Source organism: Tursiops truncatus, chromosome 9, assembly GCF_011762595.2.
Source record: "Tursiops truncatus isolate mTurTru1 chromosome 9, mTurTru1.mat.Y, whole genome shotgun sequence".
Taxonomy (NCBI): Eukaryota; Metazoa; Chordata; class Mammalia; order Artiodactyla; family Delphinidae; genus Tursiops; species Tursiops truncatus.
In genome coordinates this window covers 27,736,381-27,753,356 of record NC_047042.1, presented here as the reverse complement: position 1 = coordinate 27,753,356, position 16,976 = coordinate 27,736,381, and the positions used below count along the sequence as shown (strand labels likewise).

Sequence of the window (16,976 nt, the reverse complement as noted above, 5' to 3'; positions counted from 1 at the left end):
AATAGTGGTGAGAGTGAGCAACCTTGTCTTGTTCCTGATCTTAGTGGAAATGGTTTCAGTTTTTCACTATTGAGAATGGTGTTGGCTGTGGGTTTGTCATATATGACCTTTATTATGTTGAGGTAAGTTCCCTCTATGCCTACTTTCTGGAGGGTTTTTATCATAAATGGGTGTTGAATTCTGTCAAAAGCTTTTTTTGCATCTATTGAGATGATCATATGGTTTTTCTCCTTCTATTTGTTAATATGGTGTATCACATTCATTGATTTGCGTATATTGAAGAATCCTTGCATTCCTGGGATAAACCCCAGTTGATCATGGTGTATAATACTTTTAATATGCTGTTGGATTCTGTTTGCTAGTATTCTGTTGAGGATTTTTGCATCTATATTCATCAGTGATATTGGCCTGTAGTTTTCTTTCTTCGTGGCATCTTTGTCTAGTTTTGGTATCAGGGTGATGGTGGCTTTGTAGAATAAGTATAGGAGTGTTCCTCCCTTTGCTATATTTTGGAAGAGTTTGAGAAGGATAGGTGTTAGCTCTTCTGTAAATGTTTGATAGAATTGCCTGTGAAGCCATCTGATCCTGGGCTTTTGTTTGTTGCAAGATTTTGAATCACAGTCTTAATTTCAGTGCTTGTGATTGGTCTGTTTATATTTTCTATTTCTTCCTGGTTCAGTCTCCAAAGGTTGTGCTTTTCTAAGAATTTGTCCATTTTTTCCAGGTTGTCCATTTTATTGGCATAGAGTTGCTTGTAGTAATCTCTCATGATCTTTTGTATTTCTGCAGTGTCAGTTGTTACTTGTCCTTTTTCATTTCTAATTCTATTGATTTGGGTCTTCTCCCTTTTTTTTTTTGATGAGTCTGGCTAATGGTTTATCAATTTTGTTTATCTTCTCAAAGAACCAGCTTTTAGTTTGATTGATCTTTGCTATCATTTCCTTTATTTCTTTCATTTATTTCTGATCTGATCTTTATGATTTCTTTCCTTCTGCTAACTTTGGGTTTTTTTGTTCTTCTTTCTCTAATTGCTTTAGGTGTAAGGTTAGGTTGTTTATTTGAGATGTTTCTTGTTTCTTAAAGTAGGTTTGTATTGCTATAAGCTTCCCTCTTAGAATTGCTTTTGCTGCATCCCATAGGTTTTGGGTTGTCGTGTTTTCATTGCCATTTGTTTCTAGGTATTTTTTGATTTCCTCTTTGATTTCTTCAGTGATCTCTTCGTTATTAAGTAGCTTATTGTTTAGCCTCCCTGTGTTTGTATTTTTTACAGATTTTTTTCCTGTAATCGATGTCTAGTCTCATAGTGTTGTGGTCGGAAAAGATACTTGATACAATTTCAATTTTCTTAAATTTACCAAGGCTTGATTTGTGACCCAAGGTATGATCTACCCTGGAGAATGTTCCATGAGCACTTGAGAAGAAAGTGTATTCTGCTGTTTTTGGATGGAATGTCCTATAAGTATCAATTAACTCCATCTTGTTTAATGTATCATTTAAAGCTTGTTTCCTTATTTATTTTCATTTTGGATGAACTGTCCATTGGTGAAAGTGGGGTGTTAAAGTCCCCTACTATGATTGTGTTACTGTCAATTTCCCCTTTTATGGCTGTTAGTATTTGCCTTATGTATTGAGATGCTCCTATGTTGGGTGCATAAATATTTACAATGGTTATATCTTCTTGGATTGATCCCTTGATCATGATGCAGTGTCCTTCTTTGTCACTTGTAATAGTCTTTATTTAGAGAACATTACTTTTCAAAGTAGGGAAGAATATTTACCTTGCGATAGTAATGGAATGATTAAATATAGCTTTTATAAGAATGGACATACCGTAGTGTTAGGAGCTTGGTTGGAGGGAAAGAGTTGGCATAAGAAAGCTAGAACTCTCAACTTCTATAAACAGGAATTCAGTGGAAATGTCTGAAAATGATGTTTTAAAAGGTAGTAGTACATACATACTATTTCTATATATGAAAATAATAGAAAATAAACTACTAAATGTGTTAATATGGGGTCTAGATTAGAGGTGGACAGAGGATGGGAGAAGTGACAGATAGGCTTATATATGCCTTTTAACTTTACCTTTTGGTATGTATATACTTAACTTCGATTAATATAATTAATTTAAAAAGTAATATTGTTATAAAATATTGTTTTTTAAAGTTATTCTCACAACTCTTTGCTCTGTACATTAACTTGTGGTGATCTTATCTTGAGGAATTATTTGGTCTTGTCATATTTGTCTTGCTATTTAGAATCAGTAAAAGATGGTGTATTAAGGTATGACTTTTCTAAGTTTTTAAAAAATTAAGTACACATACTAGATTGAAAACAAACTCCTATTCACTTGTGACATGGTGTTTTGATTTTAAATATACCTTGAAATTTGAAAAAGGAGAAATTCTCAATATTTTGAAGGGAATTAAGAAAATAATTGTCAAAATAGAATCTGTCTTTCCCAGAATTACCCTCTGAGGCAGTTTATTCTGTTATTGAATTACCCTCTGAGGCAGTTTATTCTGTTATTGAATTGTTCTTCTGGAAATGTATCAGTTATTTATAATGTTAGCCATTTTATAGCTCAGTAGGAAAATTTATCATGGCCAAGCTTTTGAGAATTTAAAACAATTCATTCTTACTCAAAGTAAGAATTTAAAAGGCACCCATAATCGTAAATTATGAATCTCACATGTGATGGATTGTATAAAGCGTCTACTGTTGAAAGCTAGCCAAAGAAGAAGAAACCTGTGACTTAAATGCATGGATGTAGATGAAAATGCGATGGTGTAAAATTACTACACTTCTATTTCACATCCTGTCCTGGCAAGAATGTAGCTTGATGAGTAATAGGCTTTATTTGTTCCTAATTTATGTTTCCCTATGTGGCATCATCTGATTTATTATTGATATAGATAATGTTCTGTCTAAGACCTAATGAACAGAATGATTTCCAACATTCCATTGCAGATGAGCAAATAAGAGTTTCATTGTTTTTTCTTTCTGATTTGAACTTGCATTTGCAAGGTTAGGGTTAGACTTTTCACCTAGGAAAATATAACGATAATACGCCTATAATTTAGTCTTTTGTCGGGAGTTTAGCTTTGAATAACATTCTTTATACATTTGATATTGTTTGAGCAGTTAGCTATGGAGACTAAAGATACTTAAATAGAGAATAAGGGGTATGTTTGATAGGTGGAAGTGAGCCAACTTGGTGACCAAGGTCTTTTCATATGATCTCAAACCTCAGAAAACCAATTGAAAGTCAGGTAGGGCCAATTTAAGATGAGTTCACTTTCGAAACGTTAAATCCAAGAAAGAATTCTTCCCTTGCCTCAGACCAAAAGCGGGAGAGACAAATACAGGTTCACAGAGAGCCAAAGGGACTCAGTGAGCCACAGCATTAGTGACTAATTTTCATTTTGGGATGAGCAGTTTGCTCCCTTTACTCAATTCCGGACCCAAACTGAGAACAGGCTTTGGGGGTTGGGGGATGGTAAGGGTGTTTTGGTAGCCAAAACATTTATGGGAACTATGGGACGAAGGAGTTCCATAGAAAGAATCTTGGGAGCCTAACGGTTGGCATGGAAGCCCAGGGAATTCAGAGATCAAGGGGGAGAAACTGAATTTATGGGGAAGGCAGGAAAAAAAACTCCTTTCCTTCTTTATTTAGACAGTTTTGCAGAGAACACACTGGAGATGTGACTGTATTCAAGAACCCTCAGAACAGCCCTACTGATATAATGGCTATTTCCTTGAGGAAAAAGAGGGGATAGGTGGGGCAAGAATTTGTGCTTTTGTGCTGAATATTCTGAGATGGTAGGGAAAGGTGACAGGTATTTTTTTTGGGGGGGGGTTGTTTTTTGTTTGTTTTGCTTTGTTTTTTTTGGCAAGTGCTGAGTCCTAACCACTGGCCCACCAGGGAATCCCCAAGGTGACAGGGTTTTGATCTGGATTCATTGTTGGCTGTAAGCTTTCTCTGCTGAGAAATTCTACTGGAAATTGACTTTTCTCAAAGCTGATGTTATTTTTACCCCATGAAATTCTGCCTTTAATAACTTTGATTTTCTTCTTTAAAAAAAGATCTTCCTGTGAAGTGTTCTTTAAAGGATGTGGGAAGCCATTTTTTAGCTCTGTAGTCTTCTCGTGAGAGAGATTGTCAACTCCACCCAGTTTAGAATTTCTGGCAATAAATGCAGGAATTCAAGGGTTTGGGATTTTATTCATTTAACAGTGAAACATTGAGGAAGTCTGTGCTGCTTAATCCTAAATTTATTAGATTCAATGTGACTGACCACTCCTTTCCTCTCTGGGGTAGCGAGCAAGACTGTAGAGCATCAGGTCAAATGTTTCTTCAGGCTGAATGAACAATTATATGAAGGGACACTAAAAGGGAGTTACAAAGAATTCTTTTCAGAACAAGCATTTATTTCAAATAGGAGCAGGGACGGTGGGATCTTCAGCCTTGCCCTCACATGGAGGGGCGTGTGGCTGTAGGTGAGGGGATTCATTGCTGCTGTATTTTGCCACGAAGAGAAAACTGGTTTCGTGAAGCCCACTTAACCATTCTGGGCCTCACTGAATTGGTAACAGAGGAGTCAAACAGGTCTATTGAGAAGTTCTCCCTTTAGCTCTAATTGCCGTATACCGTATTTCTGTTCTTCCCAAAGGTTAGAGACTACCTGTTCCAAAGAACAGAGCAATGGCCTGGAGTAAATAGATGAATGACAGTTTGTTACTCGATACGTTGTCCGTTTTAACAAAGTTCAATGTTAGGTTCTAATGCCCTAGAACTCCAGGGTTGGAAGGTGATCAGAGACCATTTAGTTTCTCTACCCACTGTATTGGCGAGAATTGTGTTATTTGGCTTTTGCTAATGGAGACACAGAGAGGAAGTCCTTTCTATTTTACTATTAAAAATATTTAACAGTCTACTACTTTAAGTACTGTTGTCCTTTGTCACAAGTATATTCTTGGGACTTCCCTGATGGTCCAGTGGTTAAGACTCGGTGCTCCCAGTGCACGGAATTAACCCCAGGGTATGGGTTTGATCCCTGGTCAGGTAACTAAGGTCCAGCATCCCGCATGCCACAAGGTGTGGCCTAAATAAATAAATAACTAGATAAATAAAGTCTCCAGCCACTGGAAAAAAAAATGTATATTCTCATTTTTGTTGTGGATGAGCATTTTCTCTCCACTAGGCTATGAGGTCAATGAGAGTGGAACTCGTTATCAGTCGTTGGAGCGTGCGCACAGTACCTGGCGATCTTAGATGTTTGCTTTCAGTTGTTTGCTTTCAAAAATCTAGTTTTATGAGGGTAGAGACTTACTTTGTTGTGTTAGAAATGAGAAATTATTCTAAATGTGTTATTAACTGTATGTGGGAGACATACAATTTACCTGTGACTTCTGGTAAGATATCAGGGGATGTTGATGAACTCTGGACATACTCTTCAGCAATGCACACATATGTACAAATATAGGAAAATACCATGCTGTTTATAGGAGTTTTGAACCTCAGAACCATCCCGTTGCTCTGCCGTGGTTTGTTTGTTTATTTATTTATTTATTTTTTGCGGTATGCCGGCCTCTCGCTGTTGTGGCCTCTCCCGTTGCGGAGCACAGGCTCCGGACGCGCAGACTCAGCGGCCATGGCTCACGGGCCCAGCCGCTCTGCGGCATGTGGGATCTTCCCGGACCGGGCCACGAAGCCGTGTCCCCTGCATCGGCAGGCGGACTCTCAACCACTGTGCCACCAGGGAAGCCCTGCCGTGGTTTATTGATCATGGATTATGAACATCTGGTCTGTGTCGACATTCAGTTAAAATCCATCATGTGCATGATTTCCATAGTTAAACTAGTAGAGTAAACGATGAATCATAACTTTGATGCGTTTATTTCAGAAATAATCAGCTGTAGATTTTTCAAGAATGTACTGAGAACAAGAGTGGGAATTTGAGGGCCTGGGTGATTGAGTGAGATTACATACTGAGAACAAGGTGATAGGACAATGAATTGCTAAAAGAACGGCTAGAAGGAGTGATTATGGTAGTTTCGGTCAAAGGTTTAGGTAGATAGAACAAAGAATGCATTTAGGACCTAGAAGTCTGAGGAAAGGTGGGGCTGGCTAAGTAAGTACAGAGCAGGCCCTATCTGAATGGCATTTGTGAAGCCATTCACCCCACTACCAAAGGGGGAAAAAAAACAAGACGGAGTTTCTGTTCAAAAGGATTATAAACTGTGGACAATCTTAAAAATCACGTGCCTGAGACTTGCCAGTTTAAGAAAAGAAAAAAATAAAGCTTTGAAATATATTGCCAAATTATTAGTCTTTAACTTGCATGAGTTTGCAGCCTGCACAGCTAGCATCCATATCTGGTTCCTGAAACCCTTGGAGTGTATCAGCTTTAGGTGTTAAGATTCAGACTCGGGATTTAACTTTTTTTTTTCTAGGCTGGATGATCCCGTGGAAACAAAAATGACTTTGCTTGGTTTGGCAGAAATGCAAGAAAGATAAACTGTTTGGGGAAGAGGGAACCTGTTCCAATCCCTGTCCCAAGGTGTTTTCAAAATGTGTGCATCAGCCTGAGAAATTTTCATATGTAATGCCTAAGTCTTGTTATTTAGTTTGGCTACAAAGCATCTGGGAAGCATGCTTTAATCGTTCTGATGCTAACATTGTTACAAGGCAACGTTAAATCATTTTGAAGTGATAATGCTTCAGGTTAGTCACTATTTTTGCAGCTGTATTTCCTTGTCAAATTTGTTTGAAACTAAAACCAATAGAATTAATTATGGTAAAAGAAAATAAAGCAAATGATGACCTCAACTTTATTTTTCTCACTGTTTGCGTAGAGACGGAAAATGAGACGCAAGATTCTTAAATGTCGTCCTCTTCCCGTTAGCACTGCCATAATTCAGGGACTCATCACGTTTCAGAAACTTCTGGGGAGGCTCTCTGCCCCCATCTTTCCTGATTCTCATCCATCCTGAACTCTGCAGCCAGACTTATTTTTGTAATATTCAGCTATAGTCTCTGTCACGTTTCCTGCACAAAATACTTTAGTGGCTTTCAGTTACCTACATAATACCCGACCTCCGCAGCCTGCCATCTTATGCCCTAATTACCTGGAGGCATCCTCACTTCTCACTGCCCCTGCCTCTTCTCTCTGTTCCAGCATACTGAACTACTGCAATTCCCCAAATTTATTAAAGTGCTTGATTTGTCTCAGACTCTGAGATACGTGCTGGGGTTTCCAAGATAAGTAAGGCCTGGTCTTGGCCCTGAAGGAACTCATACCCCATAGTAGGAGATAGCATTAAACATGCAGTACGCAAGTATAATATACGATGGTGTGTACCCTTGTACATCCTAGCACTCTTCTGCTTGGAATAAACTTTTCTTTATGTTTTTCCTGTAAAGCTTCTGTCTGTCCTTCAAGACTGTTCACAAGTATCACCTCCTTTTGTAAGGCGATGCACAATTAATTACTTGAAAGATTTGTTAACATTTTGTATACACTTGTATTATAATTTATTGTGCTTATGTTGTATTGTCTATGCATATGTTGTACTGTCTGTGCATATCTATTTGCACAGGGATCTGTGAGCTCCTTGATGGTAGGACTCAGCCATTCCATAACCTTAAGCAGCATGTTCAATACTTAACACGTACTAGAAGCTTATAAATATTTGTGGACAGAGTAGCTTTTTAATGTTATTCAAATATTATTTTAAAAAACATAGAGCTGTTCTAGTCTTCATAAGTCAGATTTAATGGAAGATGAGATAATACTCTTTAATAGAACTTATTTGGCCCAAACCGGAGTTTAATATTCAAAGTAACAGTTAATGTTTTTTGAACTTTTCCTATTTTCAAGGCATTGTTCTAAGAACTTTATATAAATTACCTCCTTTAATCATCATAAGAATTACTTTATAGATGAGAAAACCAAGGCACAGAGAGTTTAAATTTGTTGTCCTCGATCACACAGCCAGAGTTGCAAAACTAGGATATGATGCAGCTGATCTGGGCCTAAAGCTCACACTCCTGCTTATTAGGCTTAGCCATGTTTCATTTTGTAATTAACATTGCAATGCATAGTTCAAAATAGTTGATTATAATCTGTGGACACTTGAAATAGTATGGATTTATAACCTAAAACCTACTTTCCTCTATTAGTTGGGTCAAGATATCCTCTTGGAAATCCCTTTACATACTTCCATTTTGCCCATTTCATTCTTAGTTAAACAAGGGGAAATCCCATGGAAGATACAGAATTGCCTGATTGAATAAAGGTTTGTGTGAAATGTTTTCTTTTTTTAAGCTTTAGATCGTATCTGTCTTGTCTGTTCTCTTGGTTCCATTCTTTTCCCTTCTGTTCTACTTTGCAATCAATATGGAATATTTACTGGATATCAGCCCTGAAAAATAGGCTTATTACTACATTTGAAGATGCTAAAATATATTATCCCATTGTGTCTTTGGTCTGAAAAACGCTTAAGGTTTTATTTAACTTTAGTAGAAAAATAATTCGTGTAGAGTTAAGACTTCGATCCAGGGTGCACAAAGCGTGATTCATAAATATTAATAAGACATTTATGTTTGGTAAAGCCACACTCACTTGAGAATTCAAATAGTATCGTGTCTTCTTCAGCATATGACCTTTTAGTTTGTCAAAACTAAGACAAAAAATCTATCTCAGTGACTAAAAGAAGTAACATTTAATCATTGTAAATTAGAAAAGTAGAGTGACAGGAATTCTCAAAAACATCAAATAGTAATAAAGCCCACAGTTGATGGATGGAATATATAGGCTTTAAATTTAAGGGACTCAAATATCCATTTTACAGAGATTGAAAACTGCCATTACACATTTCGGAAGCATCTTGATGCCTGTTTCTAAGACATCGTCTCTTTTTACTTTTCTCATTAATTGATAATGAATTGCTTGAACATAATGATTTAGTTTTAAAGTCCAGTAACATAATGGACTTTAATAAAAGTGATGAGTGATATTATTATCTTATTGGTATTTAATAGTCTAGGGTTGTAGAAAATGAGAGGGTATGTTTTGTACTTGGGGTGAAACATATTGAAAAGATTTGGGCTCCTGTAAACTCAGACCTAAATTTATTTATTTATTTTGTTTGGTTTTATTTTTGGTTTTTGTTTTTTTTTGGCCATGCCACATGGCTTGCGGGATCTTAGTTCCTTGACCAGAGATTGAACCTGTGCCCTCAGCAGTGGGAGCGTGGAGTCCTAACCACTAACCCTCAGACCTAAATTTAAATAGGAATCTGTTCATATCACAATTATAACCAGAGCAAAGAATTAGGCCCGGTAACAAACCAAAGATAAATGGAGACTGGGATTGAGGTTATGTTATCAGCTTTGCCACCATAGTTTTGTGACTTTAGGGCATGTGGCTTCATCTTGATGGAATTAAACACCTCCGTTTATAACATCATGAATTTGCATTAATTGATTTTTAAGGTCCCTTCTTGCTTTATAATTCTGATTCCATCACTGGTTCAGGATCGCATCTCCTTCAGAATCCATTGCTTCTTTGTTTACATCTTACTGTATATGTGAAATAGGCGCCGTGTAATCTTCCAGACATGGGGTCAATCTGAACACTATCAAAAGTAAAAGGGAGAAAAAATGCCTGACATTTATCACACACTTAGTTTGCTGCTTACTTTGCATACATTGATACTTTGATCAGTTTGCAAATCTTACTGTAGTTGGTAGGTGCTTTAATTTATAACTTAAGAAGGCAGGGACTTCCCTGGTGGCGCAGTGGTTAAGACTCTGCCTGCCAATGCAGGAGACACAGGTTTGAACCCTGGTCCGGGAAGATCCCACGTTCCGTGGAGCAACTAAGCCCGTGCACCACGACTACCTGGACACCGCAATGAAGGGTAGCCCCCGCTTACCTGCGGCAACTAGAGAAAGCCCATGTGCAGCAATGAAGACCCAATGCAGCCAAAAATAGATAAATAGATTTACTTTAAAAAAGGTATTTTAAAAAAAGGTAAAACAGCGTTGTGAGAAATTTTGCATTTATTGCTTTTGTGTTAACATGTTTTATATTCATTTTTGATAATAAGATAAACATGTCAATAAAATACAAATATAAGTTCCATCTCTTGCTAAATGAGTATGTGCTAAAAACTGTATATTGTTTTCATATATCTATATTGGAGCTTTCATGCTGTGTATATGCATTTACAAAGTGGAACAGTGTGTGTATGGAGGCAAATAAAGATTTTGCTTATTCAGAATTTTTTCTTTCTTTTTATCCTTCTTTTACTTCCCCGTAGACTTGCTGCTTTCAAATAGCTGTATTCCCTTTTTGGGCTCATCGGAAGGACTGGATTTCCAAACCACTTTGTTAGATGAGGAGAGGGGCAGGCTGCTGCTGGGAGCCAAGGACCACATCTTCCTGCTCAGTCTGGTTGACATAAACAAAAATTTTAAGAAGGTCAGTTTATTTCTATATAGTTTACTGAATGCATTTATTTTCATCTATGCCCTTTTCCTTCACTTTTGTTTTGTTTTAAGTGATTCAGTGTCAAATGCAGTAGGTCATTTACATGTCAAAAAAGAACATGTTAAAAGAACTTATTGCCTCTGATACATGTTTTTGGATTTTTATGGATTTAAGTACAAGAGTGAGTGTAATACTAAAACCTTTGAAAATCTGAATGAAAGGCATGAAAAGTTAGTAAATGGATACTACTTTACATAACAGAAATGCAAAGTTTTGGATTTAAAAGCCGGAAAATGAGTTATTCATGAAATATTAACATTTATATCTATAGCAATTATTGTAAAATTAAGTTTTTATTAATTTTGAATGAATAAGCATACTTAATGATAGTGTGGCTCTGGTAGCATTTTAGCACCACATTGGTTTCTCCACACTCTCCTTTTATATCTGAGCAAGTTTCTTCTATGGCTCAGTCACGTTCAGGTAGGGAAGATGAATAATGCCTTACTTGTGGGCTCATTAAGAACAATCTTAGCACTTAAAAGAAATATATACTAGTAATTCAAAACCCAAAAAGCAACTGCTGTTGTATCCTACATTTCCAACTAGCACTGTGATACCCAAAGAAAAGACTGTCACACTGTTTTATCAATTATTGTTAGCCAGTAATTTAGTAAATATCAATATCTATGCAAACAAAAATGGATACCAAGACTAGAAGAGTTGAATGACTGATGAGAAGACCTAATATATGACCTATTCTGCATCTATGAGGTATCTTTGATTGTTTTTCTTTCTCTTCTTTGCCAGAAGAAATACTACTGCAAAAGAAATACAAGGAGCCATTTCAAGCTTTCAGGTCAATAGTTCCCAACACTGAGTTTATAGAGACTTCTTCCCATTCAGAGTTATGTGTAGGTCATTCTTGGACTTTGAAGCTTCATACGGCTTTCACCTACAATGACCACTTTAACTTAACCCTCTAATTTTGAGTCAGTAAAATAAATACCAGTTGTCCAGTTATTTGAATTATATCAGCACTCAGGGCTTCAGTCTACATAGGCAAAATATTTGTCACCATATGTGTTACTATCACTTAATGAACACATGCATTAGAAACAATGTTTTTGCTCTTCTAATCACTTAATTTTTAAGTAGTACTTCCACACATTTTTGAGGTCCACCAAAGGAAAAGGAGTAATGTTTTATGAATGCTCAGGTATGAAAAAGAAATAATCTTTGAATGCAAATGTATACACATGCATTCCATGTAATCTGTGTTTCTAGAAGAAGAATGAGGGCTAAAATATTTCCAGTAGTTGTTCTTGACTTGTGTTATTCCAGACACACAAACTCATAAGGTTATCTTATTTGTTTTGGAATTATTCTGCAGCCTAGATATTGTTTACAGTAAGGTGGAATAAACAGCTGATTATGTGCTAGAATTTGAAAAACTTGTCCTTTCATTCTGCCATTTTAGCTCCATTCCATGCTTTTTTTTTTTAAACATCTTTATTGGAGTATAATTGCTTTACAATGGTGTGTTAGTTTCTGCTTTATAACAAAGTGAATCAGTTATACCTATACATATGTTCCCATATCTCTTCCCTCTTGTGTCACCCGCCCTCCCACCCTCCCTATCCGACCCCTCTAGGTGGTCACAAAGCACCCAGCTGATCTCCCTGTGCTATGCGGCTACTTCCCACTACCTATCTATTTTACGTTTGGTAGTGTATATATGTCCGTGCCGCTCTCTCAGTTTGTCCCAGCTTACCCTTCCCCCTCCCCATATCCTCAAGTCCATTCTCTAGTAGGTCTGTGTCTTTATTCCTGTCTTGCCCCTAGGTTCTTCATAAACTTTTCTTTTTCTCTTAGATTCCATATATATGTGTTAGCATACGGTATTTGTTTTTCCTCTTTCTGACTTACTTCACTCTGTAGGACAGACTCTAGGTCCATCCACCTCACTACAAGTAACTCAACTTTGTTTCTTTTTATGGCTGAGTAATATTCCATTGTATATATGTGCCACATCTTCTTTATCCATTCATCTGTCGATGGACACTTAGGTTGCTTCCATGTCCTGGCTATTGTAAATAGAGCTGCAATGAACATTTTGGTACATGACTCTTTTTGAATTATGATTTTCTCAGGGTATATGCCCAGTATTGGGATTGCTGGGTTGTATGGTAATTTGTTCAGTTTCTTAAGGAACCTCCATACTGTTCTCCATAGTGGCTGTACCAATTTACATTCCCACCAACAGTGCAAGAGGGTTCCCTTTTCTCCACACCCTCTCCAGCATTTATGGTTTGTAGATTTTTTGATGATGGCTATTCTGACTGGTGTGAGATGATATCTCATTGTAGTTTTGATTTGCATTTCTCTAATGATTAATGATGTTGAGCATTCTTTCATGTGTTTGTTGGCAATCTGTATATCTTCTTTAGAGAAAAGTCTATTTAGATCTTCTGCCTATGTTTGGATTGGGTTGTTTTTTTTTTTTTTGATATTGAGCTGCATGAGCTGCTTGTAAATTTTGGAGATAAATCCTTTGTCAGTTGCTTCATTTGCAAATATTTTCTCCCATTCTGAGGGTTGTCTTTTCGTCTTGTTTATGGTTTCCTTTGCTGTGCAAAAGCTTTGAAGTTTCATTAGGTCCCATTTGTTTATTTTTGTTTTTATTTCCATTTCTCTAGGAGATGGGTCAAAAAGGATCTTGCTGTGATTTATGTCATAGAATGTTCTGCCTATGTCTTCCTCTAAGAGTTTGATAGTGTCTGGCCTTACATTTAGGTCCTTAATCCATTTTGAATTCATTTTTGTGTATGGTGTTAGGGAGTGTTCTAATTTCAATCTTTTACATGTAGCTATCCAGTTTTCCCAGCACCACTTATTGACGAGGCTGTCTTTTCTCCACTGAATATTCTTGCCTCCTTCATCAAAGATAAGGTGACCATATGTGCGTGGGTTTATCTCTGGGCTTTCTATCCTCTTCCATTGATCTATATTTCTGTTTTTGTGCCAGTACCATACTGTCTTGATTACTGTAGCTTTGTAGTATAGTCTGAAGTCAGGAAGCCTGATTCCTCCAGCTCCGTTTTTTGTTCTCAAGATTGCTTTGGCTATTTGGGGTCTTCTGTGTTTCCACACAAATTGTGAAATTTTTTGTTCTACTTCTGTGAAAAATGCCATTGGTAGTTTGACAGGGATTGCATTGAATCTGTAGATTGCTTTGGGTAGTAGAGTCATTTTCCCAATATTGATTCTTCCAATCCAAGAACATGGTATACCTCTCCATCTATTTGTATCATCTTTAATTTCTTTCATCAGTGTCTTATAATTTTCTGCATACAGGTGTTTTGTCTCCTTCATTAGGTTTATTCCTAGATATTTTATTCTTTTTGTTACAATTGTAAATGGGAGTGTTTTCTTAATTACACTTGCAGATTTTTCATCATTAGTGTATAGGAGCGCCAGAGATTTCTGTGCATTAATTTTGTATCCTGCTACTTTACCAAATTCATTGACTAGCTCTAGTAGTAGCATCTTTTCTGGTAGCATCTTTAGGATTCTCTATGTAGAGTATCATGTCATCTGCAAACAGTGACAGGTTTACTTCTTTTCCGATTTGGATTCCTTTTTATTTCTGTTTCTTCTCTGATTGGTGTGGCTAAAATTTCCAAAGCAATGTTGAATAATAGTGGTGAGAGTGGGCAACGTTGCCTTGTTCCTGACCTTAGTGGAAAGGGTTTCAGTTTTTCACCATTGAGAACGATGTTGGCTGTGGGTTTGTCATATATGGCCTTTATCATGTTGAGGAAAGTTCCTTCTATGCTTACTCTCTGGAGGGTTTTTATCATAAATGGGTGTTGAATTTTGTCAAAAGCTTTCTCTGCATCAATTGAGATGATTGTATATGGTTTTTCTCCTTCAATTTGTTAATATGGTGTATCACATTGATTGATTTGCGTATACTGAAGAATCCTTGCATTCCTGGGATAAACCCCACTTGATCATGGTGTATGATCCTTTAAGGTGCTGTTGGATTCTGTTTGCTAGTATTTTGTTGAGGATTTTTGAATCTATGTTCAGCAGTGACATTGGCCTGTAGTTTTCTTTCTTTGTGACATCTTTGTCTGGTTTTGGTATCAGGGTGATGGTGGCGTCGTAGAATGAGTTTGGGAGTGTTCCTCCCTCTGCTATATTTTGGAAGAGCTTGAGAAGGGTAGGTGTTATCTCTTCTTTAAATGTTTGATAGAATTCGCCTGTGAAGCCATCTGGTCCTGGGCTTTTGTTTGTTGCAAGATTTTGAATCACAGTTTCAATTTCAGTGCTTGTGATTGGTCTGTTCATATTTTCTATTTCTTCCTGATTCAGTCTTGGCAGGTTGTGCATTTCTAACAATTTGTTCATTTCTTCCAGGTTGTCCATTTTATTGGCATAGAGTTGCTTGTAGTAATCTCTCATGATCCTTTGTATTTCTGCAGTGTCAGTTGTTAATTCTTTTTCATTTCTAATTCTATTGATTTGAGTCTTCTCCCTTTTTTTCTTGATGAGTCTGGCTAATGGTTTATCAGTTTTGTTTATCTTCTGAAAGAACCAGCTTTTAGATTTATTGATCTTTGCTATTGTTTCCTTTATTTCTTTTTCATTTATTTCTGATCTGATCTTTATGATTTCTTTCCTTCTGCTAACTTTGGGTTTTTTTGTTCTTCTTTCTCTAATTGCTTTAGGTGTAAGGTTAGGTTGTTTGAGATGTTTCTTGTTTCTTAAGGTAGGATTGCATTGCTATAAACGTCCCTCTTAAAACTGCTTTTGCTGCATCCCATAGGTTGTGGGTTGTCGTGTTTTCATTGTCATTTGTTTCTAGGTATTTTTTGATTTCCTCTTTGATTTCTTCAGTGATCTCTTTGTTATTAAGTGGTATATTGTTTAGCCTCTCTGTGTTTGTATTTTTTACATATTTTATGCTGTAATCGATACCTACTCTCATAACGTTGTGGTCAGAAAAGATACTTGATATGATTTCAATTTTCTTAAATTTACCAAGGCTTGATTTGTGACCCAAGATATGATCTATCCTGGAGAATGTTCCATGAGCCCTTGAGAAGAATGTGTATTCTGTTGTTTTTGGATGGAATGTCCTGTAAATATCAATTAAGTACATCTTCTTTAATGTATCATTTAAAGCTTATATTTCCTTATTTATTTTCATTTTGGAGGATCTGTCCATTGGTGAAAGTGGGGTGCTAAAGTCCCCTACTATGAATGTGTTACTGTCAATTTCCCCTTTTTATGGCTGTTACTATTTGCCTTATGTATTGAGATGCTCCTATGTTGGGTGCATAAATATTTACAATTGTTATATTTTCTCCTTGGATCGATCCCTTGATCATTATGTAGTGTCCTTCTTTGTCTCTTCTAATGTTCTTTATTTTAAAATCTATTTTGTCTGATATGAGAATTGCTATTCCAGCTTTCTTTTGATTTCCATTTGCATGGAATATCTTTTTCCATCCCCTCACTTTCAGTCTGTAGGTATCCGTAGGTCTGAAGTGCGTCTCGTTTAGACAGCATATATACGGGTCTTTTTTTGTATCCATTCAGACAGTCTATGTCTTTTGGTTGGAGCATTTAAACCATTTACATTTAAGGTAATTATCGATATGTATGTTCCTATTCCCATTTACTTAATTGTTTTGGGTTTGTTATTGTAGGTCTTTTCCTTCTTTTGTGTTTCTTGCCTAGAGAAGATCCTTTAGCATTTGTTGTAAAGCTGGTTTGGTGGTGCTGAACTCTCTCAGCTTTTGCTTGTCTGTAAAGGTTTTAATTTCTCTATCAAATCTGAATGAGATCCTTGCTGGGTAGAGTAATCTTGGTTGCAGGTTTTTCTCCTTCATCACTTTAAGTATGTCCTGCCAGTCCCTTCTGGCTTGCAGAGTTTCTGCTGAAAGATCAGCTGTTTACCTTATGGGAATTCCCTTGTGTCTTATTTGTTGTTTTTCCCTTGCTGCTTTGAATATGTTTTCTTTGTATTTAATTTTTGACAGTTTGATTAATATGTGTCTTGGCATGTTTGTCCTTGGATGTATCCTGTATGGGACTCTCTGTGCTTCCTGGATTTGATTAACTATTTCCTTTCCCATATTAGGGAAGTTTTCAACTATAATCTCTTCACTATTTTCTCAGTCCCTTTCTTTTTCTCTTCTTCTTCTGGGACCCCTATAATTTGAATGTTGGTGCGTTTAATGTTGTCCCAGAGGTCTCTGAGACTGTCCTCAGTTCTTTTCATTCTTTTTTCTTTATTCTGCTCTGCAGGAGTTATTTCCACTATTTTATCTTCCAGGTCACTTATCCGTTCTTCTGCCTCAGTTATTCTGCTATTGTTTCCTTCTAGAGAATTTTTCATTTCATTTATTGTGTTGTTCATCATTGTCTGTTTGCTCTTTAGTTCTTCTAGGTCCTTGTTAAACGTTT

The 16,976-nt window shown here is 36.6% G+C and overlaps 1 protein-coding gene across 5 annotated transcripts in view; it reads left to right on the top strand.

Annotated features, from left to right (window-relative positions):
* The window catches only part of SEMA3D (semaphorin 3D), a 208,445-nt gene that overhangs the window by 85,691 nt on the left and 105,778 nt on the right, over positions 1 to 16,976 (top strand). For all 5 annotated transcript variants that reach the window (XM_019929083.3, XM_019929072.3, XM_073809609.1 and 2 more), the window contains one exon: positions 10,327 to 10,487. In XM_019929083.3, coding sequence (XP_019784642.1) covers positions 10,327 to 10,487 — 161 coding nt within the window. The remainder of the gene's footprint in view (positions 1 to 10,326; positions 10,488 to 16,976) is intronic.